This window comes from Chiloscyllium plagiosum, chromosome 1, assembly GCF_004010195.1.
Source record: "Chiloscyllium plagiosum isolate BGI_BamShark_2017 chromosome 1, ASM401019v2, whole genome shotgun sequence".
NCBI lineage: Eukaryota > Metazoa > Chordata > Chondrichthyes > Orectolobiformes > Hemiscylliidae > Chiloscyllium > Chiloscyllium plagiosum.
Window position 1 is genome coordinate 106,510,237 of NC_057710.1, and position 26,720 is coordinate 106,536,956.

The window sequence follows — 26,720 nt, forward strand, 5'->3', positions numbered from 1 at the left end:
TCAAATTCAGAATTAATTGTGCAGCCTTGTTGCAAGGGGTCATGGTAGACAATATGAAAGTTTCACATTGGTTCTATTAAAGTGATGCAAGATATGGGGGGTATGTGACCAGGGACTGTTCAATTTCATTGCTGCATAATTGTTTTTATACATGCACAATGGAAAATTCAAACTGCCTTTCCCCAGAAGTAATGAGTAAATATAAATGGTAACATAGAAATAAACTTAAAAGACATGATTTCAAAAATGCTGACATATATAATTTTCATCAAGAATAGAGTGGCCACTTGCTCAAATATTCTATTCCATAAATTATTCAAAAATTATGCATGAGTTGAAATAAGCTTGTCAATTAAATCAATTGGTGCAACGCATAGACATTAAATACACATTTACAAAACAGAAATCCATAGCTAAAAATTATGCTCCAATGGAAATGCAATGTGATTTCTCTCTCCACTGTTACTGCTCAGCAGGATGTCTGCTGTGTAACAGAATGTTACTGTTATGAAAGCATTTTCTCTCAGCCACATATGTGTTTACTGCAAAAATTGATTTTGAAACCAGTTTCTGTTAGTGTATGGACAAGTAATACAGTGGAGTATCTTGACTGGGTATAATTTGTTATTGGCAATTTGCTTCGCTGCAACATGCTGGTGTCAGACAACATTTGGGAAAAATTCATAGCCAAAAACAAAGTTAAAATGTAACCTTTAAGCAACCCAGCATGTATGGTGTTGCAAATGGAGATCTGGTTTGCAGTTACTGCTGGTATCATGAATCAGTCACCAAGTAAAGCATCTAGGAACGTAAATACCGAACTGCTGTCTTTTAACCCAAGGCATTATGGGAGTTGCTAGAATTAGTTTCTTAGATTAAAATACTTACTAAACTATTATCCGTGCAAAGTCTAAATTTTATGTTTGTGCTTAAGACTAGTCTCAAGTTGTCTCAGAATTATACAGCACAGAGGAATCCCTTTTGAGAATTACTGTTAAATCTACTTCCACCATCCTTTCTGTATTATTTTACATCATGACTACGTGTGGCATTTTAAAAATTCTCATTGTTCCTCTTATTATTTTGTCAATTATCTTAAATCTATGTCATCTGGTTACCAAGTCTCTGCTAATGGAAACAGTTTCACTCTATTTACCCTATTCAAACCTCTCGTAATTTTAAACCTCTATAAAATCCACTCCCTCTGCTGTTAGAAAACAGTTACATCTTCTCAAGTTTCCCAACATAAGTGAACTTACTCATTCGTTTTCATTTATTGATTGATTTAACTCTAGAGACCTTTTACAATATTTAAATATGCTGCGCGTAAAACATTTGATCCATAGTCGTCTCTCAAAAGATTTTTTAAATCTTATTTTGAACTACAGCAAGGTAAATTCATAATCAAGATTATTTTCTTTGATGTAACAGGTAACTCGGAGAAAGTGGAGCAGAGTTTAGTTAGGTTTAGGGGATGTGAGGTAGGCTTTTGGATTGTTAACAGTCAAGAAAACGTTAAGCCTGTAAGCTGCTTCAGATTTTTATAAATTCTCTTTGATAGCCACAACTGAATTTGTTACAATCACACTCTTATGCTGCATGTTCCAGATGCTAAACACTCACTGCATTAAACTTTTTCCCTCATGTTACCACTAGTTCTTTTGCCAATCACAATAACTAGATGTCCTTTACTCATGGCCCTTCCACCAGTGGGAACTATTTTTCTTCATGTACCCTGACTAGACCTTGGATAATTTTGAACACCTCTTTCAAATCTGCTCTCAACTCTTCTCCAAGAAGAACTATCCCAGATTCCCTAACCAATCCATGTAACTGAAGCCCCTCAGCCTTGAAACCATGCACACACATCTTCCCTGCACCCTTACTGAAACCTTCACATCCTTCCGAAAGTGCTCAGCATTGGACACACTTCTGAAGCTGTACCACTGTTAATCAGTGATCCTAAAATCACACCCTGAGGAACCCCACTCTGTACCTTCCACCAGTCTGAAATAAAATTGTTTGCTGTCGATCAGCCAACTTAGCAGCCATGCTTCCACCATCTGTTGTATACTATGGGCTTCAACTTTGCTGCCAAGCCTACTATGTACCGCCTTTATCAAATTCCTTTTGTAAGTTCATGCACATTACATCAGTCACCTTGCCCTCATTAACACTCTATTGCCTTGCCAAAAACACTTAATCAAGTTCGATAAAGACAATAGGAACAACAGTAGTCTCAGTACTAATCCGTACAGAATACCACTTCCCAAACTTTTGCCAATCCAAATCACAACCTTTAACTCCAGCATTCTTTTTCATAGCCAGTTTGCTATCCATTCGGGGATCTGTTCCCTGACTCCACATGTTCTGAATTTAAGCATGAATCTACTATATCACTTTTCAAAGGTCTTTTATAAATCTAAATACATTGCATCTACTGCATTATCATTATATACTGCATGTATCTCCTTTGTGACCTTTTGAAAAAAACTGTAAGAATGTTCGTGAAGCATAACATTCCCTTCGAAATCCATGCTATTATTTCAGTTGTGATTCTAAATTTGAGTAAGGATTCCATTGTCTTTCCTAGAATCAATTTCCATCTAATTTATCTACAGTTCCTTAGATTTATTCCATCTCTTTTTAAAATATAAGAATCAGATTAACCATCTGCCAATCCTCTGACACCATTCTCTTTGTGTTGAAAGTTTACAATATCTTTCCATCTTACATTCTGATGAAAGGTATGCGATTTATCTATACTAATACAATAAAAGTTTGGCTCTTAAAGTAGTGGCACACGGATGTTAGCCTTTTTTTAAGGGGTTTACAAATTATTTAGGTCAGTTTTTCTGGACCAGTTTTAAACTAGCATATGCCTCCTGGAGTGTTGATAGAAGTGCATTTACATTGTCAGGGCCATTAGGACTTGGAGAGAGAAAACTTTAAGCCATTAGTTTAACAGTGTCTAGGAAGAACAACACCTTCAACATATTGTCGGGCTAACACCAATTGTTACAGCTAACCTGAGAATGCAACTTTGAAAAAAAGGTTTTGTGATTTACACATGAAAGAATGAAACTATCATGGTATTCGAACAGATGAAAGGCTCAACAGACAATCAATGTATTTTTCAATATATTATTTCAATTACATCACACTGTAAACTTTTGCTATAAATTCTGTGCTTTACAATTGTTACTCCACAACCACCTAATGAAGGAGCGTCGCTCCGAAAGCTAGTGCTTCCAATTAAACCTGTTGTACTATAACCTGGTGTTGTGTGATCTTTAACTGGGAAGAACAAGTTTTTTTAAAAAAAAATAAAATTAATTCAAAAGCTTTTTGGTAGAGTTCAGAGGAGACCTGACTGAAGCCAAATGTAAGTATAGTCCCTCCAGAAAAGGAGATTGTTTAAAACAGTTGAGGAGATATGACACATCAATTTTTAAAAATTCGTTTATGAAACTTCCTGAACGTTTGTTTAGAAAGTTACAAACTGTTTTTAAAAATCTCAGTTGTGTGAATACTTAAATGAAAGTTTTCATATCTGACAGGATTATAACTAAGTGGTTAAATCAAACCTTCAGATTTGACAGGAAAGGAAAATTTCTGTGGATTTTAATTAACTGAAAAGTGTGAGATATTGTGTTATAGGCTATTTTTATTAACTCACTCACCAGTTCACTATTTTCATTAATACCGGGTTCCCGTACGTTTATTCATCTCCCTTTACTAACCCGTTATTTACTATAACACGGTTTCATTCATTCATTCATTCATAAAACGGCAGTTCTGTAAGTAACCAAATTTAAAAACAACCCATTCATGCATTTCCACACTCTACCAGCCCTTCCTACAGTGTTTGCGCCTGGATAAATGCAGCATACAGAACAATACCATCCCCATCAAGTCCCCACAACACATTAAGATATTAATCAGCCCTTACCAAACATCTCCTGGAAGTACTTGTTCAATGCCTTTTAACTGGGCCATTATCCTTTGAAACATTTCCATGAAATTGCATGAATGAATTGAAACCCATACCAGCAAATGGTAAATAAATCGCACAACCCAGCTGCAGTAAACAGTTTAATATCCTTTATTAAGTATAGGTACATATTTTAACTTATTTAGAGCATTTACTAACTTAAAAGACAAAAGTACTAACACCTCCTGATTATGCGAACACACCGGACAGCCATCCCATCAGGAGTAGCAGGCAGCAATTAGCAGATATTTTAACCCATCTCCTGTATCTCAGGTCAGACGTCCTTCAAATCCTTGTATTGGAGATAAAATGTTACACCATAGTAATGGAATGTTAAAGTATATAAGAACAGTGTATAAAGGGGCTCTTGTCTGAACTGTATTTCGGGATTCCGAGGCCACCTTGAACTTGTGCAGTGATTGCTGAGTAAAAGGTTATTTTCACCACTCGGCAAAAGTGAGGACTGCAGATGCTGGAAATTAGTGTGGTGCTGGAAAAGCGCAGCAGGTCAGGCAGCATCCGAGGAGCAGGAGAATCGACGTCTCGGGCAAAAGCCCTTCATCAGGAATCAGCTCATTCCTGCTGTGCTTTTCCAGCACCACGCTGATCTAGACTCGGGTTTCTCCACTCGCCGCTTCAGGTCGGTATTTGAACACAATCCCACAACTTGGCGTAGTCGGCAGGATGACTGGGGACACCATCTAAACTCACCGGTCACTGACAGCTCCTCGAGGGGAGGAAGCTTCCTTCTTAGAGTCATGATCTAATCCCTGAACGTGATCCCGAACCCTTCGTGAGTTGGCTAAAGTCAAGGATGACCGCCCGGTACTGAAAATGGAACCTGCCGTTTTACAGAAACCCCTCCACCTTGTACCACACAGGAAAAAGGGACGTTGATATGGCCTGTACGAAAGGCAAGGGGTGGAGGGATGGATATTAACGACAGATCGCAGCACTGTCATCGCAACGGGAAGCCCTGGAGCATCTGCACAGTCAACAGAATTACGGGCTCTGACTGAAGCCTGCAGAACAGCACAAGGAACCCTTATGTATGAAGTGGGAAGGAGCATACCAGCGCTGTCAAGGTCAGAGCAAAGGAGGCCTGGATTCATGCTTTCCACATCAAATGGGCATCGCACGATACAGCGGGGCCCGAGACTGACTGACCACCATGATATTTGTTCTTGTTATTTCAACTGTGCATGTTATTTCTTTTTGTAAAATGCAGTTGCCAAACTTTTAAAAGTCCATAAGCTAGGATAGGGATTGTGTGATTCTCTTCGAGAAGTCTCTGTAGAATTAGGAGGAGACTGTGAGATATTGTGTTATGAAACATTGTGTTTAAAGTCTGTCTTTAATAACTCACTCACCAGTTCGCTATATTCATTAATACCCGGTTCCCTTTCGTTCATTCATCACCCTTTACTAACCTGTTATTTACTATAACACGGTTTCATTCATTCATTCATTCATTCATAAAACCGTGGTTCTGTAGTATCCAAATTTAAAAACAACCCTTCAAACCTATTAATGTATTTCCACGCCTTATCAGCCCTTGCTACAGTGTTTGCCTCTGGATAAGTGCAGCATACATAACAATACCATCCCCATCAAGTCTTCACAAAACATTATGATATTAATCAGCCCTTACCAAACATCTCCTGGAAGTCCCTGTTAAATGCCTTTTAACTGGGCCATTATCCCTTTAAGTGTTTCCATGAAATTGCATGAATGAATGAAACCCATACCAGCAAATAGTAAATAAATCTCACAACCCAGCTGCAGTGATCAGTTTATCAGTAATCCTTTATTCTTTTATTAAGTTTAGGTACAGTTTTCAACTTCTTTAGAGCGTACAGGCCTAGCACTTTTACTAATATTTACTCACTTAAAAGACAAAAGGACTAACACCTCCTAATTATGCAAATAGACCAGACAGACATCCCATCAGGAGTAGCAGGCAGGACTTAGTAAATAATTTAACCCATCTCCTGTATCGCAGGTCAGAAGCCCCCCAAACCTTTCCGCACTGGAGATACGTGATGTAACACCGTAGTAATGGAATTTTAATAAACATAAGAGCTGTGTATAAAGGGGCTCTTGTAAGGACTGTATTTCAAGATTCCACTGCCGGCTTGAACTTGCTGAATACAATAGGCCATTTCATCTTTCACCGATTCCAGTCATTATTTGAATACAAAAGGGATGATGTTGGGGGATAGGATTTTTGCTGTGTATTTTGAAATTTTTCAAAATATTTGTTACATGTAGAAAGCTTGGTTTGTTTTTATTTTTTCTTTTGAAATATAACCTGTTGTATTGCTAAAATCAAAATCTGCAGCCTTGTGTTTATGACTCAATGAAAGTCTGATGAAGGGTCTTTGCCTGAAACATCAACCCTCCTGCTTCTCGGATATTACCTGACCTGCCGCGCTTTTCCAGCACCACATTCTCGACTCTAATCTCCAGCATCTGCAATCCACATTTTTGCCTCAATAAAAGTCTGTCATTTAAAATTAAAAATAAATGATCTGCCAAACTAGATTTCGCTCTGGGATCTAAGTTGACCAGTACTAACATCTGCTGGGAATTTAACAAAGTATTAAGATAATAATCCTGATAATAATCCTGAATGAACTTCTCCTTTTCTGTTGTGTCTGCAGAATTTTTTAAACATATTTCATGAGAAATTAACTCCAAACAATGACAGACATTTGATTAAATGCAGCAGTATAGACGTTGATGTCCAAGATGTGTTCTGTTATTAGCATCATGAAGATATCAACTTGCTGTGCCACTCCTTATTGAAATGCATTATTGAGCTGCAAGTTGCTGTAATTGCATAGTAGTTATGAATTAAACCCACTATCACACATTGTCGCTCTGCAGTGACACAAGAAGCCTTTTAAAAAGCCATTTAATATAGATGCATACTTCATTAAGCCTGGAATATCTAGATGCATATTTAATTATTCCTGGAATATACATCAGAGCACCCTTTGTAATAATAAGCTAATGGATTCCAATGAAACCATCTGGCTCAGTAAGTATCACAGTCTCATGCTTTCGGGTTTTGGGAGTTTGGTATTTTTAAAATGCAGAAATTTTTTAAAAACTTTCCTTTTCGTGTCACTCTTAATAATTCAATCTTTCTTTCCTTATATGATCAGAATTTTCAGGCAAGGAAGTTTAGAAGGACAGATGAGGAAACTAATTGGGCACCTTTTCAGACAGAAGGCCTGTGACCAGTGGAGTGCCACAAGGATCAGTGCTGGGTCCCTGCTTTTCGTCGTTGATATAAATGATTTGATTGTCAACGTAGGAAGTATGGTTAGTAAATTTGCAGATGGCACCAAAATTGGAGGTGTAGTGGACAGCCAAGAAGGTTACCTCAGAGTACAACAGAACCTTGATTAGATGGGCAGATGAAGTTTAATATAGATAAATGGGAGTTGCCTCATTTTGACAAGGTAAATCATGGCAGGACTTATACACTTAATGGTAAGGTCCTGGGGAGTGTTTCTGAACAAAGACACCTTGGAGTGCAGGCTCATAATTCCTTGAAAGTGGAGTTGCAGGTAGATAGGATAATGAAGAAGGTGTTTAGTATGCTTGCTTTTATTGGTCAGTGCATAGAGTACAGGGTATTGGTTAGGCCACTTTTGGAATATTGCATGCAATTCTGATCTCCCTGCTATAGGAAGGATTAGTTTAGATTAGATTCTCTATAGTGTTGTGAAACTTGAAAGGGTTCAGAAAAGATTTACAAGGATGTTGCCAGGGTTGGAGGATTTGAGCTATACGGAAAGGCTGCACAGGCTGGGGCTGTTTTCCCTGGAGCGTCGGAGGCTGAGGAATGACTTTATAGAGGTTTATAAATTCATGAGAGGCATAGACACGGTAGGTTGACAAGGTCCTTTGCCTGGAGTGGGGGAGTCTAAAAATAGACAGCATAAGTTTAAGGTGAGAGGAGAAATACATGTGAGGGACCAAGGGGCAACTTTTTCATTCAGAGGGTGGTGTTTGTATGGAACGAGCTGCCAGAGGAAGTGGTGGAGGCTTGTACAATTACAACATTTAAAAGGCATCTGGATGGGTATATGAATAAGAAAGTCTTAAGAGAGATATGGGCAAAATGCAGGCAAATGGGATTAGATTAATTTAGGATAATGGGTCGACATGGACAAGTTGGACCAAAGAGTCTGTTTCTGTGCTATGTGTCTCTGTTACTCGAGGAGACAGAAGTCCAACTAATTTTTTGTGATATCAAGTTCTCAAAAATCTTTCAGCTTCACTACCTTTCCTAACCCTCAATCAACATGTCATTGATATTCATCAACACACTAACCCCTAAAATTATGCTTAAGAGCAACATCTTGCAAGGCAAAATTAGGAAAAGCAGGTGTTCACCAACCTGACCACATATCAAACCACTTTCCTCTTCAGTAGGCTGCTTGCTCTAAGTGTGGGTGACTGTAACATTAATATGTAACCTGACAACTTCAGAAAGCAGCTACAAGACTGCTCAAACCTCCACTGTGTTATAGTGAAGGCACCCACGTTCAGCAGTTACAAAATAGCATCATAGAATCCCCAGAGTGTAAGTGTGGAAGTAGGCCATTCGGTCAATCAAATCCACACTGACCTTCTGAACAGCATTCCACCCAAACCCAAACTCCCTACTCTCTCCCTCATACCCTGCATTTCCTATAGCTAATCTACCTAACCTGCACATCTTTGGACGATGGGAAGAAATCAGAGCATCTGGAGAAAAACCATGCAAGTAGTTGCCCGAGGCTGGAATTGAACCCAGATCCCTGGCACTGAGGCAGCAGTGCTAACCACTAAGATAAAAACAATGACTGCAGATGCTGGAAACCAGATTCTGGATCAGTGGTGCTGGAAGATCACAGCAGTTCAGGCAGCATCCAACGGTCAGCGAAATCGACATTTCAGGCAAAAGCCCTTCATCAGCAATAAAGGCAGTGAGCCTGAAGCGTGGAGAGATAAGCTAGGGGAGGGTGGGGGTGGGGAGAGAGTAGCATAGAGTACAATGGGTGAGTGGGGGAGGAGATGAAGGTGATAGGTCAGGGAGGAGAGGGTGGAGTGGATAGGTGGAAAAGGAGCTAGGCAGGTCGGACAAGTCCGGACAAGTCAGTGCGGGTGTCTCGGGGATGTTCCCTAAAGCGCTCTGCTAGGAGGCGTCCAGTCTCCCCAATGTAGAGGAGACCGCATCGGGAGCAATGGATACAATAAATGATATTAGTGGATTTGCAGGTAAAACTTTGATGGATGTGGAAAGCTCCTTTGGGGCCTTGGATAGAGGTGAGGGAGGAGGTGTGGGCGCAGGTTTTACAGTTCCTGCGGTGGCAGGGGAAAGTGCCAGGATGGGAGGGTGGGTCGTAGGGGGGCGTGGACCTGACCAGGTAGTCACGGAGCTAACGGTCTTTGCGGAAGGCGGAGAGGGGTGGGGAGGGAAATATATCCCTGGTGGTGGTGTCTGTTTGGAGGTGGCGGAAATGTCGGCGGATGATTTGGTTTATGCGAAGGTTGGTAGGGTGGAAGGTGGGCACCAGGGGCGTTCTGTCCTTGTTGCGGTTGGAGGGGTTGGGTCTGAGGGCGGAGGTGTGGGATGTGGATGAGATGCGTTGGAGGGCATCTTTAACCATGTGGGAAGGGAAATTGCGGTCTCTAGAGAAGGAGGCCATCTGGTGTGTTCTATGGTGGAACCGCTCCTCCTGGGAGCAGATACGGCGGGGGCGGAGGAATTGGGGATACGGGATGGCATTTTTGCAAGAGGTATGGTGGGAAGAGGTGTAATCCAGGTAGCTGTGGGAGTCGGTGGGTTTGTAGAAAATGTCAGTGTCAAGTCGGTCGTCACTGATGGAGATGGAGAGGTCCAGGAGGGGGAGGGAGGTGTCAGAGATGGTCCAGGTAAATTTAAGGTCAGGGTGGAATGTGTTGGTGAAGTTGATGAATTGCTCAACCTCCTCGCGGGAGCACGAGGTGGCGCCAACGCAGTCATCAATGTCGTGGAGGAAGAGGTGGGGAGTGGTGCCAGTGTAATTACGGAAGATCAACTGTTCTACGTAGCCAACAAAGAGACAGGCATAGCTGGGGCCCATACGTCTGCCATGGCTACCCCTTTGGTCTGGAGGAAGTGGGAGGATTCAAAGGAGAAATTGTTAAGGGTGAGGACCAGTTCGGCCAAACGAATGAGAGTGTCGGTGGAAGGGTACTGTTGGGGACATCTGGAGAGGAAAAAACGGAGGGCTTGGAGGCCCTGGTCATGGCGGATGGAGGTGTAGAGGGATTGGATATCCATGGTGAACATGAGGCATTGGGGGCCGGGGAAACGGAAGTCTTGGAGGAGGTGGAGGGCGTGGGTGGTGTCTCGAACGTATGTGGGGAGTTTCTGGACTGGGGGGGATAGGACCCACCATTCATGAGAAGGCAGCATTATAGGTGATGAACACTGAGGAAGTGCTAGGGGCTAAAACTGCTAAGTCCCCTGAATATGATAGGATGCAGTTTGGGATATTGAAGGAAGATTAGAATTGGATATTGATAGACTAAGCGAATGGGCAAAACTGTGGCAGAGGCAGTTCAATGTAAGCCAATGTGAGGTTCTCCATTTTGGACTGAAACAGAAAAGATCGGGGGAATTTTCTAGATGGTGTGAAGTTAAATACAATAGATATCCAAAGGGATTTGGGGATTCATGTGCATAGATCTTTACAATGTCACTAAAAGGTACAGAGAATAATCAAGAAAAATAATGGAATGTTGACCTTTACATCTAAAGGAAAGGTGTGTAAGGACATAGATGTTATACTGCAGTTATACAGTTGGACCCCACTGGGAGGGCTGAGCAGATCTGAGCACCACATCTGAGGAAGGATGTATTGGCCTTGGAGGGAGTACAATGTAGGTTTATAAGAATGATATTTGGAGTTCAGGGGTTAAATTCTGAGATCATACAAATTTAGGCATGCTTTCTCTTAAATTTAGAAGGTTAAGGGATTATCTGATTGCAGTCTTTTAGCTACCAACAGGAAAAGACAGGCAGATGACGATAAACTAGAACTAGCAAGCATAGTCTGATAATTAGGGCCAGACCATTCAGGAGAGATGTCAGAGTGGAAGAGGTTTGAAACTCTCTTTGCAAAACAGCAGTGGATGCTGGATCAGTTGTTAATTTAAAATTTAGGAAGCAAATATTAATAGATATGGACCCAAAGGCAGGTGTACGGAATTAGGCCACATCAGTCATGATCTCACTGAATGGAAGAGGTTTGAAGGGCTACATGGCCTACTTCTGATCCTATGAATAAAAGGAATATAACTTAAAGTGCCATATTTCCTTCAGTCTGAAGAAGTCATATCAGACTCGACCATTAACTGGTTTTTCTCCTCCACAGATGTTACCAAGCCTGCTGTATTTCTCCACTGTTTTGGTTTTAGTTTTGGAACCACCTTAGTGTCTGTTTGCACACAAACAAACCCAAAAGTAAGTATCGACAATGAAACGAGAGAACTCCAGTGTGTGAGTGGCCCACCAAGTCCTTTATATTGAAGGGAAATAGCAAGAGAGGCAATACATTACGTTGAGCCCTGCACAGTGGCATCAATTCGTATTCCAATGAGGTGTGCTGAGTAGAGATGGAAAGACCCGAAATGTTACCAGCAGTCATTGTAAGCAGTTTATTAGCAGGCTCCCAGTCCATTCTTTGAAGCAGAGGTATCAAGACCAGACAGACTAAAAATATGAATAAAAATTGCCATGAAAGGAATTAAGAGAAATATGAATGATGAGGATCAGGATTCCCTTGAGCCACCCATCCCTGAAATCCACAGCACAGAAATCCACAATTCAGAAAAGCAGGAGATACTACAGTAAAAGCAAACTCTCATAGCCATTCAATTAATTATAGACTTTGATGCCAGTACTATGATGTCTAACACAAATGATATCAAAATTCATTTAATAAAAATTGGAAGAATAACCCAATGAAATAATTAAGACTGTATTCGCTGCAATGGTTTCATAATGCTTCATTTTATTCTTTTAATACATTCAAGAAGTTCCAAACACCCCAACTACCCTTAAGTCTATTAAGTTCAGGTGAAGTAGTTTTCACTTCTAATCTGCAAGAAGAAATCCTGAATTAACAGCTCAGTATTTTGCCAGGTCCCACTGCTGCTACAATAATATGAGGAAACTGTTAGTGCTTGCTTGCAGGCTGGTAGTAATCTTTAACAGCCTTCAGTGCCAATCTTCAGAGTTCAAAGACAAGGCATGAAAGAAAAGCTCAGAGGCTGCCAGGCATTTTAATCATTTGTACAGCAAGTTTGTAAAACTTTTAAGAAATTTGTTTCACAAGAAAAATTTGCTTTCTTGCTGTTAGAAATTCCACTGCTCTTTTAAGTCATTAGAAATCTGAATTCTTAAAAATCCTACCAAAGCTCTACATGTAACAGTAAAAACATAGAATCTGCTTAGTTTCTCTACAAATATTTATACATTGTCTATATAATCAGAGGTACCTTCCCCCATCAGGAAAGTAATAGTGCAACATTAATTTCTACAACTGTAACTCGGGCAGAAACCAAAGCCCTCTGCGTAACATCTAAATGCAGCTTTCGTAAACAGATGTTACAATGAATGAGGCTTCGCCATTGTCACACTTTGGCGTTTATTATTTTGACATTTTCTTGAAGATCTTTTTTAACTTAGAGGTTTTTTTAACTCTGTCTGTACAGGAAGACAGTTCTTGAGATGCTGTTTGTCTCTTAGTTATGCTTTTCTGAGCGCTTGATGTGGAAAGTTCTAAGACACGCCTGTCCTGAGCTGCTGATAGCTGTCCCATGCTGTAGGATTTCTCAAGACCGTTCCGAACAGGCTTGGTGGCCATCAGCGAGCTCACAATCATACTCTTGGTATCTGCTGGGCCCAGAGAATCCGGAGCTGTAGCTACCCGCTCATATGGCACGGATGAATCAGCAAGGGATAAGTCATCCAGGGAGTTCTTGGACATTTTACGTGAAGCATCACTTAGAGCCTCAGAGTTTGATAAGAGAAACAGCTTCTTTCCATTTGAAGACCCAAAAGAGGAGTCACAGTCTGAAGCGGTTTCCTGTGTATCCCTACATTACAAAACAGACAAGCAGCAAGTTAAACATTTCTCATTTACAGAACATTGATACTGATTTCAGGTTAATGGCAGGGAAAGGTCAATAACTTATATTTATATACTTATATCGTGAAACACCCCAAAGAAATGAGTATTTCTTGAGTATACAACAGTATAAGAACACAAGAACTAGAGCAGGTGTAGATAATGCAGCCCCTCAAGCCTGCTTTGCCATTTAATGGTTGGTCTCAGCTCAGCCTCAACTCCATGGTCCTGCCTGCTCCCCAGAACCCTTTAACCTATTACTAATTAAAAATCTGTCTACCGCCTCCTTACATTTATTCAGTGTCTCAGCATCCACTGCACTCAGGGGTCATGATGAGAGAAGTAATTCCTTGTCGTCTTTGTTTTAAATCTGCCACCCCTCAACCTAACATTATGACTTCTCTTTCTATATTGAGGGGAAACATCCACGCTCAGTCTACTTTGTCAATCCCCTTTATCATCTTATTCACCTCAAATCAGACCTTCTTTTACTCTTCCAAACTCTGACGAATATTGACCTAACCTGCTCAATCTCTTCACATAAAACAAGCCCTTCATCTCAGGAAGTAAGCTAGTGAACCTTCATTGAACCTCCTCCAAAACAATTACATCCTTCGTCAAGGAAGGGACCAGAATTGAATACAGTTCTCCTGATGCAGTTGTATCAATGTCTTCTACAGTTGCAAAAACGCATCCTTACTCTTGTACTCTATTCCTTTCACAATAAAATGTAAAAATTTCATTTGCCTTCCTTATTCCCTGCTGTACCTGTAATCTAGCTTTCTGCAATTCATGCACAATGACCCAGATCCTTGAGCACCAAAGCATTTTAGAACTTTTCTCCATTTATATACTAAGTTGCCTTTTTATTCTTCTGACCAAAACGGATGAGCTCAAACTTATCGAAGTTAAATTCCATCTGACAAATTTTGGACCATTCACTTATCTAGGTCTATTTGTAAATTTCTTATTTTTTCATGGCAACTTAATGTTATCTGTAAACCTGGCAATAGCACTTTCTATCTCTGCATTCAAACTATTAATACAGATTGCCAATAATTGGAACCTGACGAATGAATCCTGTTACACTGCACTAATTTTATACTCTACTCTCTACCCTACTCTAGCTTGCCAACCAGAAAAAGACACATTTATCCTAACCCTTTGCTGTCTGTTGGGTAGCCAATCCTCCAACCAAGCTAATAAATTGCCCCTAACTCCGTGAGACTGTAATTTGTGCATCAACCTTTTGTGTGGTACCTTCTTAAATGCCTCCTGGAAGTCCAGATATACTGCTTCTACAGGGGCCCCATTTGCTTGTACATATACGGAGAACTCTAGCAAATTAACCAAACATAATTTACCCTTCATAAAACCATGCTGACTCGTACAGACTGTGTTTTGACTTTCCAAATATCCCATTACTATTTTCTTAATAACTGATTCCGACGATTTCCCAATGATGTTAATTAAGCTGGTCTATAGTTTGCTACATTCTGCTGCCCTCCCTTTTTGAATAAGGGCATAACTTTAGTATTTTTTTTCCATTCTATCAATACCTTTCCAGAATCCAGGGAATTCTGGCATATCACAACCAACACATTGACAAATCACTTCCTTCCTAAGATGAAGGCCATTAGACCCAGGAGTCTCATCTGCCTTTAATCTCAGTAGTTTGCTCAGTACCTTTTCCCCCCAGTGAATTTTTCCAATTACAGACCACAATGCAAAGCCTTTCTTCCCGATTCCTCCTACCTATCAGTCTAAAAACTGCACGCTATTACAGATGCAGAACAACCTCTTCTACAAAGGAAAAAAACGGATAATGAAGCTTAAATGTACAATGTACTACACAGGGCTAAAAACGGATGTTGAAATTTGCATGTTCTCCTTAATTTGCTCATCTGTGTTAGATGTTAACAGGGAGCATTTGAATAGCGTTCTTAGTGTCAGATTAACAGATTAATGGATCATAAACACTGGAGACTCCTGAAAATTGATTAGCATTGTCAGTTACCCCTTCAAGGATATCTCTTTAGAAACTTGAACAGGATGCATCATTACTTGGCTATGCCTTTACCAATACTGTCCAGCCAGCACTTTCTGGGGAGTTTGTTCAAGACTGCATCAAATTAGCTCACTCACTACATTTCCCTCTCTTTTAGAGAACTTAGTAAATCGAGGAACCACACAGATTGGCGTGTTGTACAGTTGCGCCGATTTATAAAGTACACCATTTTAAATTACTCATTTTTTTTTAAGTAACATAACTAGTCTCAGACTGGTTATTTTGAAAATGCAAAATGGACTATTGATCAATACATAGAACAGGAGAACTCCAGGAACTCTAGCAAGGCAACTGGTGGCTACCCAGAGTAATAGACAGATATGAATTGAAATGCTTATGTAAAAGACTCCAGACTATCCCCAAATGTTTGTTCAATTTAAATAATTGATTCAATTCAATTATTAAGTCTTCTGGGAGTTATTCTCATGAAGCTCTCTACTATTGCTATATTAGAATATATACTTCCTATCTGTTGCAGCTTACAGTTCTGTGGTAAGTAGGCTAAGATTTGAAATTAAATTCACTTACTGGGAATAGATCCAGTCTCTTCCTTTATAAAACCAACAAATTCCAGGATTTAAATCCGCATTAGGACATGGAAACATGCAAACTTTCCAGGGTCTAACGTGTGATCCATGCTAATGTGAATTTGAAAATCCAAATTTTACTCCAATTCATCTGAATTGTCCTGAATTTTAGCCATCTGCACATTGTTTGTGTGGTTTATGTTTGGGATGGCAAAGTAACTGAGACCCACTTAATTTCCACAATGCTCTCTCATGGCTGAACAAAGCATAAAGTAATATTTAATTTGTTTCAACTCATTCCAGAACACACAAAAAACTAGTTACCAGTTCTTGTCAGCTGTGAAGAATATGGCATCTTCATCCTCCTCAGTACGAAGGGTTGAATAGCTATTTGTTACAAAGATATCAGGAGTGGAGGATTGCAAGGAAGGCGGAAGTCCAGAGGGAATAACATTGGCCCTCCGGGTGCGTCCTTGACTGCTGCTTTTTGGTAAATTGTAATTGAGTTTACTATGAGCTAGTGCTGGGGGGATAAAAAACACATACAAACATTTAGAAACAGGGATTTACACTCCAGTGATTTTAATATGCAAATACAATTTGCCAGACTGGGGCTAAAAAAGGTTAGATTACGAACGCAGATTAGAAAAATGTGTCCTGTGTTCCCGCAACTGTAGATAATTGAGTGATAAACCAATGTTGTGTCAGATGCTAAACAGGTTTGACAGAGTATACACTGATGGTGGTCAAAATCAAGAGGCACAACTTGACCATTTAGGAGGGATATCAGAAAGTTTTTTTTATATATCAAAGGATATTAGTAATCTTGAATTTATTTTCAAAAAGGGTGACAGATGCTGGGTCTATTACAAATTTCAAGGTTGCAATTAATTGATTTCTGTTGAGCAAGGGTAATAATAAATTTGGAGTGATGGCACATAAATAGAAGTGAGTTACAGATCAGCCATGATCTAACAGAGAAGCAAAGATGGGGCTGAATGGACTAACATACGTACCTTTTTTAAAAAGTCTTAGTTATTTATATTTGCCTGTGGCAATGAAACAGTGATGGCCCAGTGAATCATTTGCTTACAATCATTTAACCAAAATAGCTATTAGATTAATTTAACACATAACTGGCATTTCTGATAATGTCAAAACAACACACTATTAATATTATTATAAAGTTCAGGTAATCATTATTCTAACAGTTCAGACAAGTAATAGTTTGTGACGCATTTATAATTTGTAATTCTCTTTATATAAATCAAATAAAATTTAAATCATTTTAATTTAATGCTCCAGATTTTTAAAAATTAAAATCCCAACAGAAAGCACTATTTCTAGAGTGTCATTTTGCAGTGTTTAGCCACAATTCAACAAAGTTTATGTGCCCTGTCCCAAAGGACATTGTCAATTCAGTAGTAGATAACAGATAGTTCATGTTGCATTGTACAGGATGCAGCAATTCACCCCATCATGCCGGTGGCAAACTTTCTGAAAGATCTATCTAAATAGACCTACTCCTCTGCTCTTTCTGCATACCTTTCCCTCCCCCAACCCCCTCCTTTGCAAATACATACTTAATTCTCTATTGACAGTCACTTCTGAATCCACTTCTACCACAATTTCAGACAGTCTATTCGAGATTACAACAACTAGCTGCAAAATCTTGCCTCTGTATTCTTTTGGATCGTGTTGCCAATTTTCTTAAATCCCTGTTAAGTCAGGACCTTGCGGGAAGGTACTAAATTGGAGGAAAGTAAATTACATCAGTATTAGGCAGGAGAGTGACAACTGGGAGGAGCTCTTATCAGGTAAATCCACATTTGACATGGAAATTGGTTAAAGACCTGCTGGGCAGTGTTCAAGACCAGTCTGTTCCAGTGAGATGGAAGAACAAGGATGGCAAAGTAGGGGACACTTGGATAATGAGGGAGGTTGTGAATTTAGTCAAAAGGAAACAAGAGTCATATGTAAGGTTTAGGAAGCTAAAATCGGACAGGGCCCATAAAGAATATAACAAAGGCAGGAGAGTACTCAAGCAGGGAATTAGGAGAGCAAGAAGAGGCCATGAAATAACCTAGGATTAAAGAGAATCCCAAGGCATTCAACAGATACATTAAAACCAAGAGGTTAACTAGGGAGAAGGCAGGACCACTCAAGGACAAATGAGGGAACTCGTGCTTACAGGAAGAGAACATGGTTGCGATCCTAAATGAGTACTTTGCATCGGTGTTCACCCAGGTGAAGGATATGGAGGATACGGAGATTTGTCTGGATCATGCTAATATGCTAGGGAATTTTGAGATCAAGAAAGAAATGGTGTTGCATCTCTTGAAGAGCATTCAGGTGAATAAGTCCCCACAGCCTAATGGTATCTACCCAAGGTTACTGAGCAAGGCGAGAGAGAAGATTGCTGGGGCGTTGACCAAGATCTTTGGATCCTCACTAGCCACTGGAGAGGCCTTGGAGGACTGGCGAGTACTTAATGTTGTTCCTCTGTTCAATTAGGGAAATAGGGATAATCCAGGAAATTACAGACCAGTGAGTCTCACATTAGTGGTTGGGAATCTATTGGAGAGAATTCTTATGGATAGGATTAATGTACATTTGGAAAAGTATAGCCTAATTAGGGACAGTCAGCAGGTCAGGTCACGGCTTACTAACTTGATCAAATTTTTCAAGGTGGCGACAAAGGTGATCAATGGATGTTGTCTACATGGACTTTAGTAAGGCTTTTGACAAGGTCCTTCATGTTAGACTCATCCAGAAGATTAAAATGCACTGGATTCATGGTGACTTGGCCGTGTGGATTCAGAATTGCCTCGCCCATAGAAGGCAGGGGTAGTGGTGGAAGGGTGTTTTTCAGGCTTGGGGTCTGTGACTAATGGTGCCCCACAGGGACCCATCCTGGGACCTCTGCTATTTGTGCCATATTTAAATGGCCTGGATGAAAACGTAGATGGGTGGGTTAGTAAAGTTTGGTGGAATTGCGGATAGTGTAGAAGGCTGTCAAAGGATACAGTGGGATACAGATCAGTTGCAGACATGGCCGGTGAAATGGCAGATGGAGTTTAATCTGGGTAAACATTAGGTTGTGCATTTTGGGAGATCAAACGTTAAAGAAAAGTAAACAGTTAATGGCAGACTCTGAACAGCAGTAATGTAGAGAGATCTTGAGGTTCGAGCCCTTAGCTCCCTGAAAGTGGCCATGTCAGTAGATAGAATGGTCGGGGAACTGAGTACAACAGTCAGGGTGTCATATTGCACCTTGAGAAGACTTTGATTTGACCACATTAAAGAGTATTACGCTCAATTCTGTTAAAGGATCTGGAGGCTTTGCAGGGGGTGCAGAAGAGGTTGATTGGGATGCTGCCTCGATTAGAGGGTATGAGCTACATGGAAAAGCTACAAAAACCCAGGTTGTTTTCTACTAAGCGGAGGAGACTGAGGGGAGAAGTCTATAAAATTATGAGATGCATAGATTGGGAAAACAATTCTCACCACCAAACCGGAGTTGAAATGTCTAATACCAGGGGGCACGCATTTAAGGTGAGGGGGTAAGTTTAAAGGAGATGTGAGGGGCAAGTTTTTTTTTAAAAACTCAGAGTGATAGGAGTCTCGAAAGCGCTGCCAGGGATGGTGTTGGAGGCAGATATAATTAAGGGCATTTAAAGAACGTTTAGATAAGCACATGAATATGGAAGGAATGGAGGAGTATGGACCAAGGACAAGAAAAGGGATTAGGGTCATTCGGCATCATGATCAGTATAACAAATGACAGTTATAGAGTCATAGAGATGGACAGCACGGAAACAGACCCTTCAGTCCAATTTGTCCAAGCCAACCAGATATCCCAACCCGATCCCGTACCACCTACAGCACCTGGCCCATATCCCTCCAAACCCTTCCTATTCATATACCCATCCAAATGCCTTTTAGGTGTTGCAATTGTACCAGCCTCCACCACTTCCTCTGGCAGCTCATTCCATACATGCACCACCCTCTGCATGAAAATGTTGCTCCTTAGGTCTCTTTTATATCTTTCCCCTCTCACCCTATCCCCTCCAGTTCTGGACTCCCCCACCCCAGAGAAAAGACTTTGTCTATTTATCCTATCCATGCCCCATTTTATAAACCTCTATAAGGTCACCGCTCAGCCTCCGACACTCCAGGGAAAACAGCCCCAACTGTCCAGCCTCTCCCTGTAGCTCAAATCCCCCAATCTTGGCAACATCCTTGTAAATCTTTTCTGAACCCTTTCAAGTTTCACAACATCTTTCCAATAGGAAGGAGGCCAGAATTGAACGTAACATTCCAACAGTAGCCTAACTAATGTCCTGTACAGACGCAACATGACCTCCCAACTCCTGTAAGCAATACTCTGACCAATAAAAGCAAGCATACCAAATGCCTTCTTCACTATCCTATCTACCTGCAACTCCACTTTCAAGGAGCTATGAACCTGCACTCCAAGGTCTCTTTGTTCAGCAACACTCCCTAGGACCTTACCATTAAGTGTATAAGTCCTGCTAAGATTTGCTTTCCCAAAATGCAGCACCTCGCATTTATCTAAATTAAACTCCATCTGCCACTTCTCAGCCCATTGACCCATCTGATCAGGATCCCGTTGTAATCTGAGGTAACCTTCTTCGCTGTCCACTACACCTCCAATTTTGGTGTCATTAGCAAACTTATTAACTATACCTTTTATGCCCACATCCAAATGATTTATATGAATGATGAAAAGTAGTGGACCCAGCACCGATCCTTGTGACACTCCACTAGTCACAGGCCTCCAGTCTGAAAAACAACCCTCCACCACCATCCTCTATCTTCTACCTTTTAACCAGTTCCGTATCCAAATGGCTAGTTCTCCCTGTATTCCGTGAGATCTAACCTTGCTCACCAGTCTCCCATGGGGAACCTTGTCGAACGCCTTATTGAAGTCTATATAGATTACAACTATCGCTCTGCCCTCACCAATCCTCTTTGTTAGTTCTTCAAGAAACTCAATCAAGTTTGTGAGACATGATTTCCCAAGTACAAAGCCATGTTGACTATCCCTAATCAGTCCTTACCATTCCTAATGAAGGGCTTTTGCCTGAAATGTCGATTTTACTGCTCCTCGGATGCTGCCTGAACTGCTGTGCTCTTCCAGCACCACTAATCCAGAATCTTGTTTCCAGCATCTGCAGTCATTGTTTTTACCTAGTTTTTTTCCAAATACATGTACATCCTGTCTCTCAAGATTCCCTCCAACAACTTGCCAACCACCGACGTCAGGCTCACTGGTCTATAGTTCCTGGCTCATCCTTACCATCCCTCTTAAACACTGGCACCACGTTAGCCAACCTCCAGTCTTCCAGCACCTCACCTGCGACTATCGATAATACAAATATCTCAGCAAGAGGCCCAGCAAGCACTTCCCTAGCTTCCCACAGAGTTCTAGAGTACACCTGATCAGGTCCTGGGGATTTATCCACCTTTATGCGTTTCAAGACAGCCAGCACTTCCTCCTTTGTAATATGGACATTTTTCAAGATGTCACCATTTATTTCCTTACATTCTATATCTTACATGTCCTTTTCCACTGTAAATACGGATGCAAATACTCGTTTAGTATCTCCCCCATTTTCTGCGGCTCCACACAAAGGCCACCTTGCTGATCGTTGAGGGGCCCTATTCTCTCCCTAGTTACTCTTTTGTCCTTAATGTATTTGTAAAAACCCTTTGGATTCTCCTTAATTCTATTTGCCAAAGCTATCTCATGTAACAGTATGTGATGGATGGCAATTATAGGAAGGAGGAAAAGTCGCAGATAGAGTCACATAGATGGGTTAAATCCAGGAAAGGTAACAGAGGTGGGCAGTTAGTGCAGGAGTTTTCTGTGGCTATCCCCATTTCAAACAGGAACGCGGCTTTGGAAAATGTTGGGGGTGATGGATTCGCAGGGGAACATAGCACAAACAGCCAAGTTTCTGGTATTGAGACTGGCTCTAATGTAATGAGGGGTATGTCGGGTTCCAAGAGATCAATTGTGTTCGGGGATTCTCTAGTTCAAGGTACAGACAGACACCTCTGTGGCCAGCAGCAAAAAATCAGAATGGTGTGTTGCTTCCCTGGTGCCAGGATCAAGGATGTCTCAGAGCGGGTGCAGAATGTTCCCACGGGGGAGAGGGGTCAGCAAGAGGTCATTGTCCACATTGGAACCAACGACATTGGAAAGGAAAAGGTTAAGACTCTGAAGGGAGATTACAGGGAGCTAGGCAGGAATTTAAAAAGGAGATCTTCGAGAGTAGTAATATCTGGATTACTCCCGGTGCTAAGAGCTAGTGAGGGCAGGAATAGGAGGATAGAGCAGATGAATGCATGGCTGAGGAGCTGGTGTGTGGTAGAAGGATTCACATTTTTGGATCATTGGAATCTCTTTTGGAGTAGAAGTGACCTGTACAAGGAGGACGGATTGCACCTAAATTGGAAGGGGACTAATATACTGGCAGGGAAATTTGCTAGAACTGCTCAGGAGGATTTAAACTAGTAAGGTGGGGGGTGGGACTTGGGGAGATAGTGAGGAAAGAGATCAATCTGAGACTGGTACAGTTGAGAACAGAAGAGAGTCAAATAATCAGGGCAGTCAGGGACAAGGTAGGACTAATAAATTAAACTGCATTTATTTCAATGCAAGGGGCCTAACAGGGATGGCAGATGAACTCAGGGCATGGTTAGGAACATGGGACTGGGATATCATAGCAATTACAGAAACATGGCACAGGGATGGACAGGACCGGCAGACCGACAACTTAGTGTTCCAGGATACAAATGCTACAGGAAGGATAGAAAGGGAGGCAAGAGATGAGGGGGAGTGGCGTTTTTTATAAAGGATAGCATTACAGTTGTGCTGAGGGAGGATATTCCCAGGAATACATCCAGGGAAGCTATTTGGGTGGAATTGAGAAATAAGAAAGGGATGGTCACCTTACTGGGATTGTATAATAAACTACCTCATAGTCAGAGGGAAATTGAGAAACAAATTTGTAAGATGATCTCAGCTTTCTGCAAGAATAATAGGGTGGTTATTGTAAGGGATTTTAACTTTCCAAACATAGACTGGGACTGCCATAGTGTTAAGGGTTTAGATGGCGAGAAATTTGTTAAACGTGTACAAGAAAGTGGATGTACCTACATCCTATAAGGTGCAATACTTGGCCTACTCTTGGGAAATAAGGCAGGACAGGTGACTGAGGTGTCAATGGGGGAGCACTTTGGGGCCAGCGACCATAATTCTATTAGATTTAAAATAGTGATGGAAAAAGATAGACCAGATTTAAAAGCTGACGTTCTAAATTGAAAAAAAGGCCAATTTCAACAGTATTTGGCAAGAACTTTCAAAAGCTGATTGGGGGCAAATGTTCACAGGTAAAGGGTCAGCTGGAAAATGGGAAGGCTTCAGAAATGAGGTAACGAGAATCCAGAGAAAGTATATTCCTGTTGGGTGAAAGGAAAGGCTGGTAGGTATGGGGAATGCTGGATGACTAAAGAATTTGAGGGTTTGGTTAAGAAAAAGAAGGAAGCATATGTCAGGTATAGACAGGATAGATCGAATGTATCCTTAGAAGAGCATAAAGGTAGTAGGAGTATACTTAAAAGGGAAATCAGGAGGGCAAAGGGGATAGTTGTTCAACTAGATAAGAATTTTTCATTCTTTTACTCCCAGAAAATAATACCTTCCATCTATACCCTACCCTATTCCTCAGCTGAATGCAAAGCTCCAATGTTCAGAACTGAAATGTCAAGATCTTAGTCACTTATGTTTACGCTTGTTGGGAAATGGAATTTGTAACTTACAGTGGAACTGCGGAATGATTGGTGGTGTATCTTCGTCCAAGTCATCTACTCCACCAGCTATTGGATATGGTGGCACAGAGACCCGAGGCATGACGACCCAACTGTGCTCAGAGTACAGAACGGAGGTCAGACTTGGCATTCCCGAATTGTGCACAATTGGAAAACCACAAATCTTCTCAATCTGCTGCCAGCGATGTAACCGCTCCCGCAAGGCTGCCGTCACCTCCGATAACGCTTGTCTGAAAACCATACATAACAGAAATGATACTTAATCAGCCGTCTGATAAAACCAACCTCCAATTTCCACTTAAAATATAGCTTGCGTTTTAAGTACAAGTTTCTCAGTAGACACACACGCGCACCTCAACACCGGTGGAGCAGAAAAGGATATAAAAATAAAACCAAATAGGCTTTCTATTGTTGGTTGCTAAATAGTGAAAAATGCATATGTGAGGAAATCAGGCTCATACAGTATCTGTGCATTAATAGAATCCCTATAGCCGAAAGAAGCCATTGAGTCTTCAGAGACCCTCTGAACAGCATCTCAACCAGAACCCCCCTCCCCAGCTTCCAAGTAACACTGACGTCACTGAATGTTTCCTTTTCTTGCTAAAATGGATATCTTTTGATCCTCTGCAGCTTTACTCGGATTCAACTTTATTCTTTTTTACTTCATTTTTTAAGAATGCACCACTTTGTCATAGTTCACGTAACCTTATTAATTCCTATTGAAAGGATGTTGTCAAACTTGAAAGGGTTCGGAAAAGATTTACAAGCATTTTGCCACGGTTGAAGGATTTGAGCTAAAGGGAGAGGCTGAATCGGCTGGGGCTGTTTACCCTGGAGCGTTGGAGGCTGAGGGGTGACCTTATAGAGGTTTATAAGATCATGAGGGGCATTGATAGGGTAAACAGACAAAGTCTTTTCCCTGAGGTGGGGGAGTCCTGAACTAGAGGGCCCAGGTTTAGGGTGAGAGGGGAAAGATATAAAAGAGACCCAAGGGGCAACATTTTCACACAAGAGGGTAGTGCGTGTATGGAATGAGCTGCCAAAGGGTGTGGCGGAGGCTAGTACAATTACAGCATTTAAAAGGCAGCTGGATGGGTATATGAATAGGAAGGGTTCAGAGGGACATGGGCCCAGTGCTGGCAAATAGGACTAGATTAGGTTAGGAATCTGGTCGGCATGGACGAGTTGGATCAAAAGGTTTGTTTCTGTGCTGTACATCTCTATGACTCTCTAAGTTAATTTTAAAAAGGAGTGCAATCAAGAATTAATTCCTCACTAAGTATTGTATTAACCTCCAACACAAGTTTTAGCTGATAAATCAGAATGATATTCACATTGATCAGGTTTGCTTTTTTTATTTTTCAAAGAAATGTTGTAGATTCAATGTACCTTGAATTATCTGGAAGAACATTACTATCTGCAACCAAAAAGCATAAATTACAAATACTGCTTCAAAAGACCAGAATTGCCTAAAACCAGTAACTTGAATGCACTTTAATTTGTTCATAATGATAGAAGATCAAAAATACTGAAACAATTCTTTTCCCTTCCAAATTGCTTTCCTGGGGAAGAAACTGCAAAAAGATTACAGATGTCTGTATCAAGCCAGTTATTAGTGAAATTTCAATGATATGGTTCTGCTGTCAAAAAGAACATGGCTCAAGATTCAAGCAATTAATAATGTTTGCAAATTGATTAATATATTCCTAAAAAACACGTTTTCCAGCTGCAGTTGCTGGATCAATGGAATTTATGAAAATAGGCAATTGAGGACCACAATTTTTTTTTAAAATCGACCATAAAATCCAGTATATGAAGCAAATGCAAAGAAGTCGAAATCTGAAAAAGTTGTCAGACCAGTGCTCGATCTCAGGAGCTAACAGCTAATAATTTATAACGACGTAAAGATCGAACTGATCATATAATTGAGTTCAGTATTTAATTACTCAATTACATTAAAGGGGATCAAATTAAAATGAACTGAGTAGAGAATACCAACATTAAAGAGATAGAAATTCATATTAAATTAAAATCTAAAATACGTAAATAGGAATTAAATAATAAAGGAACTAATAAACATGTTAAAAGAGCAGGAACCATAACAGCTCAGAAAGGAGCCCTGAATTTTAACTTAATTTTAATTTAATGAAATAAATAAAACAGGGGTTGATTAGAGGGTGGCAATGAAAGTTGGGATTTTGCAATATGTGAATGTCCAGAGAGCATCCCAGTCCTGCATAATTACATGTACAATACATTATTTCTTCAAAAAACTTAAACAAGGAGCTGGCGGACTAGAGTCCAATATTCAGATACTGGATTCCAAGGAAGGGAAACAGTTTAATAGATTCCAAGTCAGCTGGTGAGACTGAAATCAAAACATATTTTATTCTGTGGAAGGAGTTTATGGACTCCCTCAACCTTATCCCTTTCATCCCACACCCAGCATTAAAGGTGCTTTCCATTTGATATGTGCTCAGACAACTAATTGCCATAACTTATTTCATCTTAACCTTACATAAGTGTATTAGCAAGTTTAATAGTATGATTCCCCAGACATTAATAAGGCGGTCATATATCTTGAGTCAGGGTTCTTCCAGTACGTTGGCAATGTCCATACTCCCGTGCCATGAGCTTTGCTTTTATCTAAAAGGTCCAGGATTCATGTTGCCTGTATGGATAAGAACAAAGTCTGCGGATCGGATGAGGAAAATGACTGTCATACAGAGGCTGGCACGAGATGAAATGCAGTGATGGGGAATAGTATTGGGAGTAGGTTGTTCCTACTGGCTATTGCAAAGGTTATGACAGGCTTCTTGCAATTGGACAGAGCTTGGTAGAGGAGGGGGAAGATACAGTTTCCATAGTCCACGTCAGAACCATCAACAAGGGGAGGGCAATGGTGTAATGATAATCTCCTTTACAAAAGGAAATCTGCCATCTTTACCAAAAGCTACAACTCTATGAAAAGGAATGAAACCGGACAAAACAGCTGGCACTGAAGACACTAGAAATGTCAACAACAAACACAGCCTGTTGGCCCTTCTAAGTCCTCACTAAAATCCAGAGTACCAATGTCAATATTTGTAGAG

The 26,720-nt window shown here is 40.7% G+C and overlaps 1 protein-coding gene across 1 annotated transcript in view; it reads right to left on the reverse strand.

Moving 5' to 3' along the window:
* Positions 1 to 12,309: 12,309 nt before the first annotated feature.
* stim2b (stromal interaction molecule 2b) overlaps positions 12,310 to 26,720 on the reverse strand; it is a 68,308-nt gene continuing 53,897 nt past the window's right edge. Inside the window, exons 9-11 of the mRNA XM_043700547.1 lie at positions 23,620 to 23,858; positions 16,093 to 16,291; positions 12,310 to 13,141 (exon numbers count right to left, since the gene is read on the reverse strand). Coding sequence (XP_043556482.1) covers positions 12,694 to 13,141; positions 16,093 to 16,291; positions 23,620 to 23,858 — 886 coding nt within the window. The 3' untranslated portion in view covers positions 12,310 to 12,693. The remainder of the gene's footprint in view (positions 13,142 to 16,092; positions 16,292 to 23,619; positions 23,859 to 26,720) is intronic.